The 17,839-nt window shown below is 55.8% G+C and overlaps 1 protein-coding gene across 1 annotated transcript; it reads right to left on the bottom strand.

The window, feature by feature from the left end:
• Positions 1 to 814: 814 nt before the first annotated feature.
• On the bottom strand, positions 815 to 1,256 carry LOC120874063 (translation machinery-associated protein 7-like). The gene has a single exon (XM_040255186.1). It carries the CDS (start codon positions 1,166 to 1,168, stop codon positions 953 to 955), a length of 216 nt encoding a protein of 71 aa, XP_040111120.1. The 5' UTR covers positions 1,169 to 1,256; the 3' UTR covers positions 815 to 952.
• Between the last annotated feature and the right edge of the window lie 16,583 nt (positions 1,257 to 17,839).

The following is a 17,839-nucleotide window of genomic DNA, read 5'->3' as shown; positions in this document are numbered from 1 at the left end:
AATCAGTCAACCCTCGAATATTCATTGGAAGGACTGATTCTGAAGTGGAAGCTCCAATACTTTGGCCACCTGATGCGAAGAGCCAACTCATTGGAAAAGACCCTGATGCTGGGAAAGACTGAAGGCAAGAGGAGAAGGGGACGACAGAGGATGAGATGGTTGGATGGCATCATCCACTCAATGGACATGAGTTTGAGCAAACTCCTGAGATGGTAAAGGACAGGAAAGCCTGGCATGCTGCAGTCCGTGGGGCAAGGCCATGACCGTGTTCCTCTCCTGGTGGAAGGAGACATGGCATCATGTGGGGTGTGGGGGACTTGGTGTGGCCCTTCCTCTCCAGAATCTGGACGACCTGCTGCTCTTGTTGTTAGAAAGCCTGCACATTCTTCTTTGCTCATTTGAACTTGGCAAGGCCGTCTTGTCCCCCGTAGCCTCAGCCTCCTGATGCATAGCTGAGTTCACAGAACCATCCAGAAGCCACTGCCTCGGTCCGCACACCGAGAAGAGTCATGACATGGTAAAAAGAAAATAAGCCTGGGGTCAATGTTCCAACTCAATTGTGTCACCATCAACTGGCCCTGGGCAAGGAACAAAAAGAGCCAAGTGATAAGAGATGTCAGCCTTCCAGCTATATACACCTTTTGGAGGATTTTTTTTTTCCCCAATGAGTTGGTTTAATTTCAAGTGGTACAGAAATCAGAACAGAACATAGACTTAAGAATACACTTCGGCAGGATTCTGGACTGGGTTTATATAGATCTCATAGCTAAGGTAGAAATGGCTGAGAAGAAATGAAGACAAATGAGCCAGTGTATGATTTTTGTTTTTTTTACAAAAGTTTATTCTTAAATGTATGATAAGTTCCAAGACAACACTTCATCCTAGCTAGAGGGTGCGAAAGCTGTTATGGCAGAGAAGGGCGATATTTGCACAGGAATGGAACTAAGGGTCATCATTGTCTCAGGTCCACGGAACAGCTTATTTTTTTGCCAGATTTCTTAATTCCACCTGTGGTCAGGGGGCCTTTCCCCCTGGCCTTCAATTTTAGCTCTTCAAGCCTCTTCAGCTCCTCCTGTTTCTGCTTGAATGCCTTATCTTCCTCATCCATCTCCTTGCCTTGCTTCTTGGGCTGCTTCAGGGGCTTCTTGCCACCTTCACAGCCCGACATGGCACCTGCTGCCCCTTCCCCTGGCGATTTTTTTATATACAATTTATATTATTTATTTATTTTTGGCGGTACTGGATCTTCGTTGCTGTATGGCTTTTCTCTGGTGCAGGCTTCTCTCTAGTTCTGGTTTGGTGGCTTCTCTTGTCGTAGAGCACAGGCTCTAGGCACGCAGTCTTCAGTAGTTGCTGCATGTGGCCTTCAGTATTCACAGTACATGATCTTAGCTGCCCAGGGCATGTGGGATATCCCAGAACCAGGGGCCGAAATTGTGTCCCCTGCATTGCAACATGGATTCTTAACCACTGGACCACCAAGGAAGCCCTCCTGGAGGATTTTAACGAGAGATATTATAACTTATGCTCTGTAGGTCTATAAGGAAATTGGCCTGGGATGCTAAGACTCCTATGTTCTGACAGTTCACAATTCCAATTCTTTAATAAACTCATGAACTCTGAAACTGGGGTTATAATCATCTGCAATAAGAAAATCAATTAATTATTGAAAACTTACTATGTATCACTTTGCTCTTTCCCTTGAAAGACTTGAAATACAGATGGGCTGTGTTTCATAAAATCACTAAAATATACGTCCACATATGCCAAGTGACAAATGACGGCACTGTGCAGGCAGAACGTCTCCTGGGTCCCAAGGAGGGAGTGATTACCCAGCATGCCTTGGTGACACGTCTGCCCAGCCCAGCCCCCACATGACCTTCACCAGTTTCCATCGCAGCCAGGAGAAGCCAAGCAGAATGGATTATTGGGAGGGTATTTTAAACTGCAGGGTTTTTGTCTCAAGGACACAGCAGGTGGTCCCAGACCCTGCCTTCTGGGACAGCTTCTCTCCTTCCAGCTCCGGAGTACTGGAGCGGTGCTAATGGGAATGCACACAGTGGCCCCTGGAGAAGGGGCACAACCTGGAGCTGTGTCCATCCTCCTGGGATGGGGAGCACCAGCCACCAGGGGAGAGAGCACCCGGCTAGAACTCAAGTCTTTGCTTGTCGCCAGGCTCCTAAAAGGGAAACTGTCTTCTCAGAATTTTCCTCCATGTTTCAGAGGTGAGGAACCCACAGCTCCAAGAATGACATTCACCCAGGTTTCAAATGCATTAGAGCAGTACCCGGCAGGCAGCACTGCTGGTCGGAGCCATTAACATCCAGTGTCCGGGAGGACTCTGAGACATAGCCCCCTCCCCGCCCCCGCCCAGCCCTGCCGTCAACCCCACGGGCCCCAAGAATGGGCTTGAACTGAGCACAGCAGACACAGTAGGCTGGGGAGGCGGCTCACAGGGGAGGGGCGGGGGAACCTCTTCCTAGGGAGCCAGTTACTCTTGCTGCTCAGTTTATGTTTTTGGAATAAATCACTGGTGTAATAATAGAAGTGAAGGCACTGGAGTGGAACATCGTGACAGAAAAGCTCCCACTAGCATGTCCATCAGATGTAAGTTTCTTGCCCCAACATCCTCCTGTCCACAGGAGGAGGGGGCCTGCCCAACCAAAGGGGTGAGCCCCCTTCTTCCTCTGCAGCCCTATTGCCCCATCCTCACCTGCCTTCCTGGGAGGAGGTCTTAGTGTCGGAGAACCTTATTTGCTCTGTCTGGGGTTTCTAGAGTGGTCTAGTGGGAGAAGGCAGCTCTGGGGCTGGAAGGGACTTGAAAGATCGTCTTATCTAGTCCTCTCATGTTCTGTGAGGTGTAGGTCAGTAACTTGCCCTGGTCCACACCTGTGTCTGACTTTCTTGCCAGAGGAGCCCTTCCCACCATGACAGCCTGCTCCCGGTGAGGAGTGGAGAGATTTCCAGTGGATTCCAGCAGCTGGACACCTGCCTGGTATATGTCCCATTTGCGTTTTCCCTTCCTGAATGCCCTTCCCCTGGTTGACCCCCCAGGCAACCTCCGGGGATCCAGCCAAGCCCCACCCTCTCTGGGCACCTCCTGCTTCCCAGGTTGATGTAACCATCCCTCTGTTTTGTTTTTAAACTCCTTTGGCCTGGGCCTGTCATGGCCAAACATGGGTCACATCGTGCTGCCGCAAAGCCACCGATTGCCTAGGCAGCTTCCTCACCCCCTGACCACTGCTTGGGGGCAGAGATCCTGTCACATGTGATGTGCACCCCGCCATCCAGCACGTGGCAACTGTGCAAGAGATGGTGTCGAGTGTGTGTGGCCGTATGTGCAGCGGTACTCATGTCACCAGCAGGAGCCTGGTCTGCAGATCTGGGTGTTCCTCCCCAGGCAGGAACAGCTGTTCACAGAGCAGCACATGGAGAGAAGTAGGAGGAGAGGTCACACAGGGTCAGCTGCGGGAGTGGTGACAACCACGAGTCCCAGTGTCACTAGGAAAACCATGAGCCCACTGGAAGCAGGAGACATCCAGGAGGCAGGGGAGGCACGGAGGCTGCAGCAGACACTGCAGGACTCCACTCAGAGCTTTGATTCCCGCAGGGTCTGGAGGTTTATGTAGGCATAACACCTCTAAAAGGTCAATCCTTCCATGTGTTCCCCCAGGTGACCTCAGGACACATGTAACCCTTGGTGCAAGGCAGGGACATCTGCAAGGGGTCGAGGTTACACAGGGGTGCCCCTCTGCTCCCAGGGCTGTGCCACCAGTCATCACCTGAGGTGTCATCACCTGCTGGACGGGATAGGCCCCATGGCTGCAGGAAGGCTCCAGTGTCCAATGACCTGAGTGTAGTCTTGCTCAATGAGCACAAGCTCTCGGTAAACAAACCGTTTCATCTCACGAGGCATCAGCTCCCTCGTCTGGACTCCCAAGTGTGTAATCTGAGTCTACCTGCCCCTCCAGCTCCCCACCAAGCGTCATCCTGGGCTCCGATCCCGCCCTGCTGCCTGGCCCCCTCCACCAGGGTAGGGGAAACTAACATTGCATCTTAAATGCCTTGTGGTCACAGACTCAGCAAAGGTCTGCTTGTGGCCAAGATTCAAAGGAGAATCAAGACCCAGTATGGAAAGTAGAAACTGCACAGGGAAATCCTTCAGCAAGTAGGACGTGTCTGGGGTGATGGCCTGGGACTGACAGTGGGGGTGCAGAGACACACCAGCCCTGCTTCCTGCCCCTTCCTCTGCCCCTATGAGGGAGGGGCCAGGCATTGTGATGACCCCCTTATTCGGACTCTTGGCACGGTGGCAGAAGCAGCTGGTTGACCCCTCATCTCAGAAACCACCTTCCCCCAGAAAAGCCCAGCTCAGCTCTGTAAGCCCCCTCCCTGTTCACTCTGTTCTTCCTGTGTTAACAGCTTAATCTATATGCTAATGGTTGTGGTCCATGCCTTCAATGGCAAGAGGCTGCAGCCCATGCATGGCAAGTGTGGAGGGAACTTCCTAGGAGAGTTGTCTGTGTGGCTGGTGAAAGCCAGGCATGTACAAGAAGCGGGGCTTTGGGAGCAGAAAAGGAGGCTTCATGGGTTGTCAGGCTCCTCCCACCAGTGGGTGCAGGAACCGACCGAGATCTTGGTTACCTGGCTCCCAATGTGATGGTTAAGTGACCCTGATTGTGGAGTTCTTGTGGCTGTGGGAACATTCTAGATGCATCTGTGGCTAGAATTCAGACAAGCCCAAAGCCCATTCCTGCCAAGGAGAAAATGGCTTTGACTCTTCCCAAGGTCATGATAAACCCTGGGAAACAGCAGGAAAGCTATGTGTGAGCAGCTCACACAAGCTGAACAGGCGGCTCTTGGCAGAGCCCAGAACAGTCAGGTGGTGGGAGTGGTATCAGGCAGGAGGGAGCCCGTGGACAACAGGATGGAGGGAGTGTCTCCGGATGAGCCCCAGCCGAGCCCTAGCCCCTTGGGTGCATGTCATCAGCTGCCAGGCTTACTGGGGCTCTGGGCATGGGTGCCCTGCACAGCTGGAATCACCCAGTGGGCTCTGGCCAATGCATCCTGGAGGTCAACCAAGTGACCTCCCTGACTTGCTTGTTTGCACCTCATGTCAGCTGGCTGCTCTTGCTGGTCAGATTCTTCCTTCTCCTTTGGGATAAAGAAAAATTGGAAGAGAATTAGACTCACCTTAAGGCCCACGTTTGGTGTCACCGAGCCCGACATGGGGCATTTGACGAACCCTCCAAGGTCTAGGGTCTTGATTATTCTATATTCAGCCCTTCCGAAAGCTTAGTTTTCTGACTTCTGGTCTTTGAGACTCTGAACCCAAAACACAAGGGGCACCATCTCAGTCTCCTTGGATGCCCACCAACCAGATCCGTGGACCTTTAGCACCTTCCCAGAGGGGGTTGCCAACAATAAAACAGCATCTTTCAGTAAATGTTTATTGCATTTGAGGGTAATTTGCATCACTGAGTTACCCATCTTACTGTTCTGTTGTGACCACAGCATGTGATGTAAATCAGGATGTCTTACTTCTCTTTGGAATAGGAGAGAGAAAATGAAGAGAAGTTACTGCTTCCTCGTTTAGGGCTACGCCGGTGCTGTCCTGCCCCTTCCCCTCTCAGTCTGGTACTCAGGAATTCTAGTCTCTTCTTATGGATGAGCAAACAGACCCGGGGTTGCCGTGGAGTTGAGGGGGGATTGGTCACTGCCCAGAGCTAGTGAGTCCAAACTGGGCTCACATCCCAGCCCCTTAACTAGCCAGCCTGCAGCCTCTCTCACACACACCCCCACCCAGAGCTGGGGGGGCACATGGCTGCTTCCCCTGTCCAGGCCCCCAGCTGTGTCCACCCTGGGCTCTGCCCCTAGTTCTCAGAAAAGACTCCAACCTCCTCACATTGGAAAATTAAAGGAAAAAAAAAGTCTTTGATTCAGTCTCAGAAGTTCGTCAGCTTAAGAAGCGCTGCTTTTTTAAGTGCCTCTGAATCACTCACCTTTTCAACCAGCCTCCCTGCTCCAGCCTGCGAGTGAGCGGGCAGGTGAGGCGAGAACAGAGCAGCAGCCTCATCCCTGAGTCAGCGATGATGACTCCCCGGCTTTCTCCTCCACAGCTTAATCACCTCCGATTATGGCTCCCAACTGGGTGTGAGGCATTCCCAGCGTCACCTCCTTTGTCTGACCCTCGCCTCCCTGCCATCCGGCCGCCAGTTTGTCCGCAATGATGGAGCGTGCTGTACTTGCCAGCGCCCCCAAAAGGAAGCCCGGCAGACAAGTGACTCAGGAATTGGGACCCACCCTCCTCCCCCTCACCATCTGCTCTCGGCACCACGCCTCTGGGGCAAGAAGAGGGGCCGAGAGATTGCTCCCACAGAAGCCTGCAGATGACGGAGCCCCCAACTCCCACTTGGTACCTTGTGTTTCTGCACAGCAGTGACGAACACAGCCACTGCATCCCTGTCACCCTCTGCTAGGATGCCAACAGCCCACGTGGTCTGGGGGTGTTCAAGCCTCTCACCTCCCTCTTGGGCCCCTCGTGAACAACTGCCCACCCCCCACATGCCAGTGAAGTGTGGGGCAGCTGGTCTTTCCTCCTCCTTCTGTGGAATCTTCAAGCTCCCTCACCTAGACTGCTGACCCAGGCACCTGGTATCCAGAGACACTGTGCCATCTGCCCACCCAAGGGTACCACCCGGGGTACCCAGGGGTACCTGAGCTGCGGGCATGGGCAATTCTCTGTAGCAGAGGTCAGTCTACAAGGATGTCCCGAGGTCACTTCCTTTGATCTGCATGTAGCCAACAGTGGTGATTGCACAGTGTCCCCCTAGAAAATACGGTGCCCCATGACTCCTGCTCCTCGGAAACAGGGAAATCCACTGCATCGACTTGGCAAATGGCTTATTTTATCTGTTGTTTCAAAGTTCTCATCTCTAAATGGCAGTGGTGAGAAACATCCCCGCTGGTCAGTGTGCAGGTTGCTGGGACACTGTAGAGGGTGTGTAGGACACGGGGCTCAAGGACTGGGCACAGCAAACACAGATGGTTTGCATGGCTGACTCCGGGGCAGAGCTGCAAACCGGGGCAGATGAAAAGGACGGAACATGTAAGGTGGTCAGGAGGGAGACCCCAGCCCCTGTTCCCAAAGGACCCCAGGGGGCACCCCTGAGGGGACCCTGAGTAGCACGCCTCCTGCCTCCACCCTTCCCCTGTGCTTATCTCCCAAGCCTGCGGATCACCCAGTCCCTGAGATGATTCTGACTCTGAAAGAAAAAGCGTCCATGATTGTGGCTCTTAGTCACTGGGGACCTCGGTCTTCTTTGAGAGTTGTATAAAAACTCTAAAACTCTTTCTCCGGAAAAACCCACATACACTGAGATACACAAACACATCCTTAGGAGTCTATAGTCAGGAAGGAGCCTGTGGCCGCTGACGCAAAGTGGCCCAGGTTTTCCCTTCCTACCTCATAAGTACCTCGACTCTGCCAGGCACATACTCCCCGCCTCCCCCCAGAACATCCCTGGACACTGCCCCCTCCCCGACTCCAGCCGCCATTGCAGAAGCCGCAGCTGTGGTTGCGATGGCAATGGTGACAGCAGTTGCTAAGGAGCCAGGAGGCCGGGTGGGGGTAGGCGAGTGGGCAGCAGCCCAGCAGGGCAGCCCCCCGTGCAGGTCTGAGCGCCTCGGGCCCTGGAAACGGTGTTCCCAGCTGGCTGCCATGGCAACAGCAGGCTTGGGAAACTATTCATCAGGGTCTGGACAGATTTCTCCAGCTCCCCTTGCTCTTTCTCCTCCGTAAGTGGCTAATTGAGGTATGGACGGGTCTGCCAGGAGTGGACCAGGGCACTGAGGGTCTAGGGCTATTCGCACGTCCCTCACGGCAGGCTCCTCGGGAGGCTGAGTGGCCAGTGAGGGGCTTGAGCCAGCTCCCAAGTGGAGGCCCAAACCCAGAACCATTCCTCTTCCTGGGGCCCTGGCCCTCCTGCTGGGGAGCGCTCGCTCCTGGCTCAAGGATTCGTCCTGGGAGGGAGACCTACCTACTGATCCCAGGCGAGCCAGTGTCAGGGATGGGTCACTCCCAGCAGGGCTATTCTGAAGATGTGGGGACCACGCTGATGGGAAGGGTCAGAGGCCAGGACTTGATGGCACGGGATCTGATTCAAGTGAAGCAAAGAAACAGAAGAGGTTCAGGACAGAACAGAAAGGAGCAGAACAGTGCAGTGTCCGGACCACCGGTCACTGGTCTGAAGCACCGTCCAGTCATCTCCACTGGGCGGTGATTAAACAGTGTGCCTCTCTCAAGTTGTTCTTCCAGGCAGCCTTCCGAATGAACTGGCATCCTCCTTTTCACACAAGGGAGCAGACCTTAGAGAGGTCAAACCCGTTGTCATGCAGCTGGAAAGCAATACAGCTGAGATTTGAACTGGCATCTGTCTGCCTGCAAATGCATCTCTTACTGATGTGCCTGAAGAATGGCAAAGGATCCGAGGGCTCTCCAGACAAGGGCAAGCCCCTCCGAGCCGGCTCTGGAGTTCAGAGCCCACGTGGCCAAAGTCCCCCCTCACTGTGCATTGATGATGTATGGCTTTAGACCAGCAGTTCCATCTCTCTTGAATCCTGGGATCTCCTGTGCTGATCTCTTTGTATCTATATCTAAAGACAGGCATCTGAGAGTCTTTGTCCAGGGCTCTGGAGTCTGGCAGTGCCTGGCAGTGACTCTGGGAAGCTCCGTAGGAAGAAGACCCTGGTCTGGGATCAGTGGACCCTCCGCTGCCAGGACAGCCCAAGTGTCTAGAGGACGTCGCCTTCTCTGCTTTCAGAACCTTGGAGGGCCAAGCAAGGTGGTTGGGCCTGCTGGCTTTGTGGGAGGAAGGGAGCGAGCCATGAGAAGCGCCTGCTACGTTCAGAGATTCTAGCACACATACTATTGAGTCTTTAGTTGTTGTTGGTATGATTAAGTCTTTACTGGGGACCAGACAGGGCACACAAGAACCACACAGGGAAGCAGGGCCCCCACACCAGCCAAATCAGGTCTTCAGGACAGAGCTCTCTGGGCCGGGGGTCTGGTGGACTCCTCAGGGCAGAAGCAACCGCGGAAAGGAGGGTCTGGTTGAGCTTTAGTGCAGGAGGGAGAACATGGGGGCAGGGGAGGAAATTTGTTGAAGAAAAACGGGAACTGAAGCTTTAAAGGAAGGATGGGAAGGGAGTTGGGAGGGAGACAAGGGGGCTGTGAAGGCATCTACAGTGGCCAGAAGGAGAAAGGAAAGGACAGGTGGTTCTGGGGGCAGAGAGGTACGGCTGCTCTTGAGGGCACCGGCTCCTCACTCCATCTGGTTAGGAGGCCCCACCTGCTGCCCCACACGGCAGTCTCCAGAAACAGAGGGCCTGCGCAGAAGAGACTGGGCTTCAAGGGCAGAGATCCTCAAGCCCTCAACATGGGAAAGGCAATCTTCCAGGTTTGGGATTCATCCAGGCACTTGGGCTCAAACATGGCGGTGCCCATCAAGGATGCCATAATCCAGGGAGTCCACCTAGGTGAGCTTGGTCCCTGCAAGCCAAGGCCTCTTCCCCAGAAAGTCTGAGAAGAACCTCACCTTCTCAGAGATCTCCTTCAAGTAACTGGGCTCCAGTTTCTCAAAGTCAGATCTGTAGCAGATCCTCCATGCAGACATCCATAACCTGGTTCTCCAACACAGGCACGGTATCTTCTCCCCCTCTGTCTCCCCTCATGTTGTCCCTGTGAAGGATGACGTTGCTCTGGCCAAGCTTGTGAACCCACCGATTAAGTAAGGCAGACTGGGGAAGTCCAGACCCCGTTTGGACTTTGGGCTCAGCCGCTGGCTTCTGTCACTGTGGGAGAACCTGCATCCTTTGCTCGTTTTCCTCTTGGTCTGAGCGTGTGAACTCCAGGGGCAGGTGGATGGCAGGAGCCAGCCCGCAGACACCCCAGGAACCCAGGACCACAGCCATCATGCTGGCTTCTGCACTAGGAGCTGGGCTGGAGCTTCATTGTTGAATCTTCCCTCTAAGTCTTTAAGGTCGGCTGCTGCTGCTAAGTCGCTTCAGTTGAGTCCGACTCTGTGCGACCCCATAGACGGCAGCCCACCAGGCTCCCCCGTCCCTGGGATTCTCCAGGCAAGAATACTGGAGTGGGTTGCCATTTCCCTCTCCAATGCATGAAAGTGAAAAGTGAAAGTGAAGTCGCTCAGTCATGTCCGACTCTTAGTGACCCCGTGGACTGCAGCCTAACAGGCTCCTCCATCCATGAGATTCTCCAGGCAAGAGTACTGGAGTGGGGTGCCATTGCCTTCTCCGTTTAAGGTCGGCAGGGTTGCCTATATTGTGGAGTGACATTCAGAGCTCATGGAGGTTGGGAATTTGATGCAGAGCAGCAGGTCTTCAGCCCAGATTCAACTGGCTCCAAATCTGTCAGTTTCTGACCTCCCACAGGCGCTGGCTGTTCCTCGGACCTATGGATAACAGGGAACTCTAATTGAGCCTCTTAGCCGGGGGCCCACATGGCCTTCTTCCTCCTCAGGCCCCTCCACCACACAGCAGACGGGCATCCTGGATCCTCCAGCTGCTTTCATTTCTCTTCCTGTTCTTACCTTCCGGCTCCATCCAGGCAGGAGACCAGGAGTCACAGACAACCAGCAGAAGCCAGAGCGAGGCTTGTTGGCTCTGTCCCTTCCTCCGACCCCAGCAGAGGGGCAGCCTGGGATCCTCACCAGGCCTGAGCACAAAGGAGGGTCATCAGGGAAGCCTGGGGACAGGGTGCCCCAAAGCTGCAGCCCGTGCCTCCCCAAATTTCCCCCACTTCTCTGCCTCCTGGGGAAGCCCTCATGTCTGCAGGCCATGCCGGGCTCATGGGCTTCCCCTCTCTCTGTGGTGGACACCCTCCATATGACCAAGCTCAGCCGTCTCTGGCACCGTGACTCCTTTTGGAATCGTTTTTTAGGGGGCAGTTTGCAGTCCTGGGAAACTCAAGATGGGGGGTCAGAAGACCTCTGTGCTCTGCCCATTTCTGCCACCAACAGCCTGGGTGATCTTGAGCGTCTGGGCCTGGGCTTCCCTTCCTGTAGCCACTGGACCATCTTGCCTTTCCTAACCCTCTGCACCATCCTGTGAGCTCTGCAGCTCCTCCCCGCGTTCCAACCTGGCGATACCTCTACCTCCAGCAGCCAGGGGTCTCTGTCCTACCCAGACCTGCCAACATACAGAACGTGTAAGGCAGTCATTTTGTTGGTGCTGTGGTTTCTTTGGAGGGGAAGTCGAATTTAAACCGTACCGCAATCAGCACAAAAGCCAGGAGCCAGGCCCTTCCACACAATGAGTTATAAAAACAGTTTGACTCTCCCCGCCTTTATTTCCCTCTCTTTGTTCCTGGTCTTTCCCAATCACCCCATCAAGTACGTGTATGAGCGCTCAATTGCTTCAATCATGTCTGATTCTTTGTGACCCTATGAACTGTAGCCCACTGGGCTCCTCTGTCCATGGGATTCTCCAGGCAAGAATACTGGAGTGGGTTTCTGTGCCCTCCTCCTAGGGGATCTTCCCAACCCAGGGATCAAACCCATATCTCCTGCATTGCAGGCAGATTCTTTACCGCTGAACCACCAGGGAAGACCACCCGGTCAAGTAAGCCCTGCTAAGTGGATGTGTCTGCAAGGCTCAGTGAAGCCATGGAACCCAAGACAACGTGCTGTCCTGAGGACTTGCAGTTCCACATGAACACGGCACAGACCTCGGAAGGATCAAGGGTTTCTCGGTGCCTCTGCTGCGTCCCTTACCCACGTTAATTTTATAGCCAGATCATGTTTTCCGTACCTGCCTCCTGCCGTCTCATCAAGGCAGGAAATCAGGCTGCTCTCCTGCCGGGGCCTCACCTCCGAACTTGAGTGGGTTGACCTAGTTCCCACATCTCTGGCACCGAGGGCAAAGGGTTTGAAGACCGTGACATGTTGGCCATGCCTGTCCAGGCAGACAACAGGATGCAGATGGAGGTGGTGGAGGCAGTGAGGTTGCCAGCCTCTCCCGAGGCCCCGGGGCATCCGTGGTCCTCACTGAGCCTCTCTGAGGCCTGGGACTGCCTGCTGCCGGTCTCCCCGGCAACCCTGACGCCTGGATGCTCCACACCTGCTTCTCTGGAACTCTGTACACGTACCTAGTGCTTGCACTCCTGCTTTTGCATTTAATCTTCTCAACAAAGCCATACCGCAGGATTTTACTGCTCCTTCCTCACAGACAAGGACCTGAGCTCAGAGGGGTGTATGAGTGCCCCAGACCACTCAGCTGGACTCAACTCTCACGGCACCAGCTGCTGCCTTGGAAACTGCCCTGGGGAGTTGGAGGGGCCCCAGCTCATGGTTCTCCTAAAACTGACATCACCTGTAGCCCCAGAACAGGCAGCCCAGAGCCCCCGAGCCCCAGCTCTGACTTTACCTCCCAAAGCAGCTGGGGGTCAGCATGGAAGAGGTGCTGATGAAAGCAGCCAGGGGTGCAGGTGAACCCCCCTACCTGATGGAATCTCTTTGGTGGCATACAGTGTGGGTTTTGAAGGGTTTGTTAGATTTGGTCTTCTTTTCCAGACAGAAATGAAAGAAACTTTAAGGGAAGTTAGGACACTGGCCTAGCAGTCACACTGAAAACTGAAGAATCGCATGCTTGTGAAGGAAAAGTTACACAAGGAGGCAGAGGTAGGCTTCTGGGGTGTAACCACCGTCTTTGGCTAATTGAGACTGGGGGAGGATCTGGAGGGGGGCAGGTTTCAGGAGCTGTCCCCAGAGAAGAGGAGTTCTGTCTGCCCAAGGCCCCACCACAGGCCTCGAGGTGAGTCCATGTGGCTGGGTGCATTGCATGTGGGGGCTGAGTGGACGGCCCCCAAGGGTTCAAAAACAAAGGATACACGGGGCTCGGCCTGGGAGTTTAGACCGGAGTCAGGAACTCTAGGGAAGGGATGTGACCTACCAGCCCCTGGGCTGTCCAGCCACTTTGAGGCTACACTGATGACGCTGTTGCTGAGAGACAGATGTTGGGGAGCTGATGTGGAGGCAGTCAGGGGGCAAAGAGGTGAGGAATAGGGAAGATGGAAGAGAAAGGGAGCAGAGGTTAGTGGCAGACCCCAAGGATGCGGGGAAAGACGCGCAGGGGCAGAAGAATCAAACAGAAAAGGAATCACAAGCCCAGATGATAAAAAAAGGCAGAGAAAGGAGCCTGGAACAATGGGGCTGGGGACTGCGAACCCCTTCCCGCCTCCTGCGCAGTGGCCTGGCTGGGTCTGCCTCCCCCTCCTCCTCCTGCTCGGCCTCCCACCCTCCCCAGGAGGGTGGGGCGTGGCTCAGGGTCACATCCCCTCCTCCCTTAACCGCCAGTCCTCCACTTCTGTCTGGATCTTTCTGTTCACCTGCCATGGCCAAGGGCTGGAACCTGAGCCCATCTGATGCCAGCTGTTTGTCCAGCACTGCTGGTGCCAGAAACTTCCTTCGTTTCTGAACCTCCTACAGGAGTTGGAAGGGGATAACAGGGCAAGTGTGAATGGGTTGTAAATCACAAAGGTTCAGACGCTTGGAGCATACATTTCCAGGACTAAAATCTTCAAATCCCTCCAGGGCAGGGGGGCTGCCCCTGAGGCACAGGACTGTGTGTCTCTGGACCTCATTGTCCTGCTGGTCCCAGGTCGGAAGAGGAGACACTGAGGGAGTGAGAGCACCTGGGTGGAAAAGCGTGCGGCTTCACCAACACTGGCCAGGTGGCTGATCCCAGCCCGTGTCCGGAGATAGGGACGGAGAGTCACAGAGTGAGAAGTTTTATTCTTTATTCCTGAAGCGGATCTAGGCTTCTAGCACCGAAAATGATCCAGGTGGATTTTCAAGGAGCCGCTGAATATGTATGAGAGAGAGAATCTGAACACGAGAAACAGCAGAGGCGCAAGAGGAAGCTGGATGGATGAAGGCCCAGGGGAAGGCCTGGGACCGTGGCACAGACGGACCTGGCCGGACAGAGATGGGAAGCAAGGCAGGAGAAAGAGGCTCAGGAGGAAGGAAGAAGATTAGAGGCCAAGGGAGCGGGCCAGGAGCCGGCGGAGCGGGCCAGTAGCCGGCGGAGCGGGCAGATGGAGCGGCACGCGGCGAGGTCTGGCCGCCAAGCCCTGCGGCTTCCGAGGGAAGCAGTCGCTTCCAGGGAGCATGTGGAAGATCCTTGTTGACTCGGGCCCAGCGCGGCCTCCACCAGCAGGAGCAGCCCCAGGCCCCGCCCTGATCTTCCTTTCCGTCCTCCTCCGGCTCCACCAGCCCCTCATGTGTGAATCCCGGGGAAGCCAGAAGCCACTGCATCTCACCGAGAGATGCCATGTGTGCTGGGGTGTGCGAGCAGGTGGGAGGTCGGGGGAGGGGGCAGTGATCGGGCCATTGGCTGGAGCGGGACGGATCTGCTGGTTGAGGGAAGGCCAACCCTAACCCGCCCCCCTTGTGCCCACTGGAAGCATCCTGCAGCTTCTCTCTGGCCTCTTGCCCAGACCACCAAATTGCCACAGTCCCCCTCCGCAGGGAGAACCAAGGTGCACTCCAGGGTCTTGGTCAGGAGAACCCTGGGGCCTCCCTGACCTCATTCTCTCTGCTGCTACTCACAGGTCACTCTCTTACAGCTGCTGCAGGCAGAGGGCAGTGTCTCCATGGCCCTACCCCAAGAAAGCCCCCTGATGGGAAGGAAGCTCAGAAGGACCCAGTGAAGCAGGATTCCCCCCAGCCCCAGACACCCCCCCCAAGTCCCAGGCCCCTCACATGCTACCCTCTACCACCCACTTCAACCTCCCTCCCCAAGGGTAGCCAGAACACTGCAGGGACTCCGACGCCCCTCACTGCCCCTAGATCCAAGGTCAAGGGCTCCGGTGGTGGCCCAGACTGGATGAGAGCCAGGCCCCAGGAGGGAAGTAGTGGAGGAGGACTGCAGGGCAGGAGTGCAATGTCGCATGGAGGCGCCCGCGAGAAAGACAGGTACCAGGGAGCCAGATGGGCCAGGCGGGAACAGAAGTTAAGTGGGAAGAGACGGATAAACAGCAGACACGCAGCAGCCAGCCAAGCATATGCTCCACAAGCAGGCACCACCAGCACCCAGTTGGTGGGGGGGTGGGGGGAGAGAGTGGCATGGACCCGCAGCAAGGGGACGGTAGGTTTGCCGCAGCTGACTGCTGCCCGGCTGGAACCAGGGGTCGACTCCCCCTCAGAACCATGGAGCAGCCCATGCGGGCCAGGTCAGGGAGGAGCACCTGACCACCTGCCCCAGGCATGGTCTCTGGTGGAAGACCCGAGCCCCAGACTTGGACATCTGAAAACCAAGTTGCCAACTCTAGGACCCCAAAGCAGAGATCCCAGGGCTGAGGGGGGATTCCGATGAGTAGCAGAGAAGCAGGCCTGGCCACCCCAGGAAGTCCTGGAGCCCCTGTAGCCAGCTTCCACGAGCCCAGCCCATCCAGGCCAGAGCCCTCAGCCTGGTGATGTCATCCCTTTGAGCCCTGGGAAGGGAGGGGTGGAACCAGGCTGGAGCTCTGCGACTCGACAGGCTCCACCCCCAGACCAGCTCAGCTTTGGGCCCTGTCTGCCCAGCTCCAGCCAGGCCTCCAGGCCAGCCTCCCTGCAGAAAAAGGCAGGCAGGAGGGTCCCACTTACCCACCCCAGCAGAAGTCTTACCTGGGGCCCTTGTCCATCACATCTGCATCCACCTAGGAGAGCCTGTTTCCTGGCACCCCAGCCTCAGCCTGCCTCTCCCCACAGCAAGTCCAGAAATGTTCTTCTGCTCTGCAAAGTACCAGGTGTCCCAGTGGAATTTCTTCTCTAAATAGTGCTGCGGGAGGCCAACAGCAAGCAAGGCACTACCCTGGGATTGCAGCGCCGAGCTAAAGGAATAAAGACTCTGAGCTGAATCCGGGACTGTTCTGAGCCCCAGGGCCAGACAGCACCCCCACAGGGTGGCCCCATCGCCATTCACGTGCTCCTGGGGACAAAAACCTGCTCAAGGCCTGTTGCTGGCCCTCTCTCAAAGCTGACATCAGCCCCAGCACCCTGCCCACCTCCTCTCACTACCCCCGCCTCTACCAGCCACCGTGGCTCAGGGCCCCGAGGCAGGCTGGGCAGAATCTGGCCTTCCCACACCAGGCTCAGAGGTCAAGGTGCTGTCGGGGGCTGCCTCGGGGCCACGGAGCTGGAGTGGCACAGAGGCAATAGCAGCCCAGCCCAGTGCCTCACGCCACAGGGCCTCTTGTTGTGGACTCAGCTGCTTGGCACGGCCCCAGGGCCCAGGGGCTGAGAGGAGCTCTCCCAGGCACAAGCTTTCAGGAGCCTGGGAGCCAGGACCACAGCAACCCACGTGCCAGGACAGATGCTAGGCTCCATGCCGGGCCCTCCTGGCCCTTCTAAGCCCTTGGCTCCATAGCCAGGACCTGTCTGTGGCAGACAAGAGTGAAGACGAGAGTGAAACCAGCAGGAAGGAAGGATGACTACAAATGAAATTTCTGCTTGGTTCACTGAGCCTGGACCAGGGGCCCTGGGCAAGACCGGCTCTGGGACCTACTCACGTTGGAAAAATGCTTGGCCGGATCTTGGACTGGACTTCACTTGTGGGACCACCCATGGGTCACGCGTGTCACGCTTGCCAGGCTGCTTCCTCGCATATCAGGTTTGGTTCCCGTAACATTGTCATGATTGATGGAGATAAAGCGATGTTTTAATCCACTTTATGGATGAGGAGAGTGAGGCTGTATTTAAGAGCCTGTTTATTGATGGCCTCACAAGGCACATGAGGTTGCCCAGAGATAAATGAGCAATGGAACTTATTATGAGCTGGGCTGAGCAGAGAGCCCAGGCTCCCAGCCTCCTTCCCCATATTCACTGCTTCCCGTCCTCAGCTCCACGGGAAGAGACTCAGCAGGAAGATGCTAGGGAAGACCTGTGACCCAGGGATGCTGCTTGAGGAAAGAGGGGACAGTAGTGGGTGGATTGTTACCCTGCCTGGGGCCTGGGACAGAGGGGACTAGGGGTGGGGATGGTGTGAGCACACACGTCATGGCATGTTTTCAAGGTGAGCTGGGAAGGGTGAGCATGAGAGCTGGAGGTCACTGTGCAGCGTGCACCTCATCCTCTACCTGCGGCAAACTTGGGTCTGGAAGATGCACGTCACGAGGAGGGAGGGACTTCTCCCTGCGTGATGTGAACAAGGCCAGTATTTGGTGAGAAGGAAGTTGTGCAGATGGTTCACGTAAGTGTCCTCTATTAACGCCTATGCACTGGTGTGCACACATGTACCTGTGTGTGAGTGCCGGGCAGCAAGTGTGTAAAGGAATGTAGCTCAGCTGGGCCAGGGCACTTCCTGGCACTGCCACTAAGATGCTGAGTCAGGCACCTCTGTTCTCGGATCCCAGGGACCTCAGGGGGTCTTCCTCCCAGGATGAAAAGATGAAAAGGTAAGTGAACCTGAGCCCTGAGCAGCACCCCCACTCATCCCCCACCTCTGCAGAAAACCTGAGCAAGAGACCTGAACGGGTTGGTCAGAGCTGATGACATTTAAATTCCAGCCAGGAGTGCTGAGGAGGCCAGGGAAGAGGAAGGAAAAGGTGGCATGGATTCGGAAGGAGGGACTGGAATTTGCAGATCTTGTCACTCAGCACCTGCGCCCCACTGGGCCAGGAATTCAAAGGTCAGGGTGGTGCCAGGACCTGTCTGTGCCTGGGGCAGCCCAGAGCTGCACCCCCTCAGGGCCTTGGAGCAGTTGGACTGCCCTGCCCTCCTGACTTCCCCAGCAAGTGCCCCAGGCTGAAGGCTAGAACCTCCTCCCTGCAGGGCGCTGG

This window comes from Oryx dammah, unplaced genomic scaffold, assembly GCF_014754425.2.
Source record: "Oryx dammah isolate SB20612 unplaced genomic scaffold, SCBI_Odam_1.1 HiC_scaffold_15, whole genome shotgun sequence".
Classification (NCBI taxonomy): domain Eukaryota; kingdom Metazoa; phylum Chordata; class Mammalia; order Artiodactyla; family Bovidae; genus Oryx; species Oryx dammah.
The sequence above is the reverse complement of the archived record's forward strand: the minus strand, read 5'-3'. Positions and strand labels throughout refer to the sequence as shown.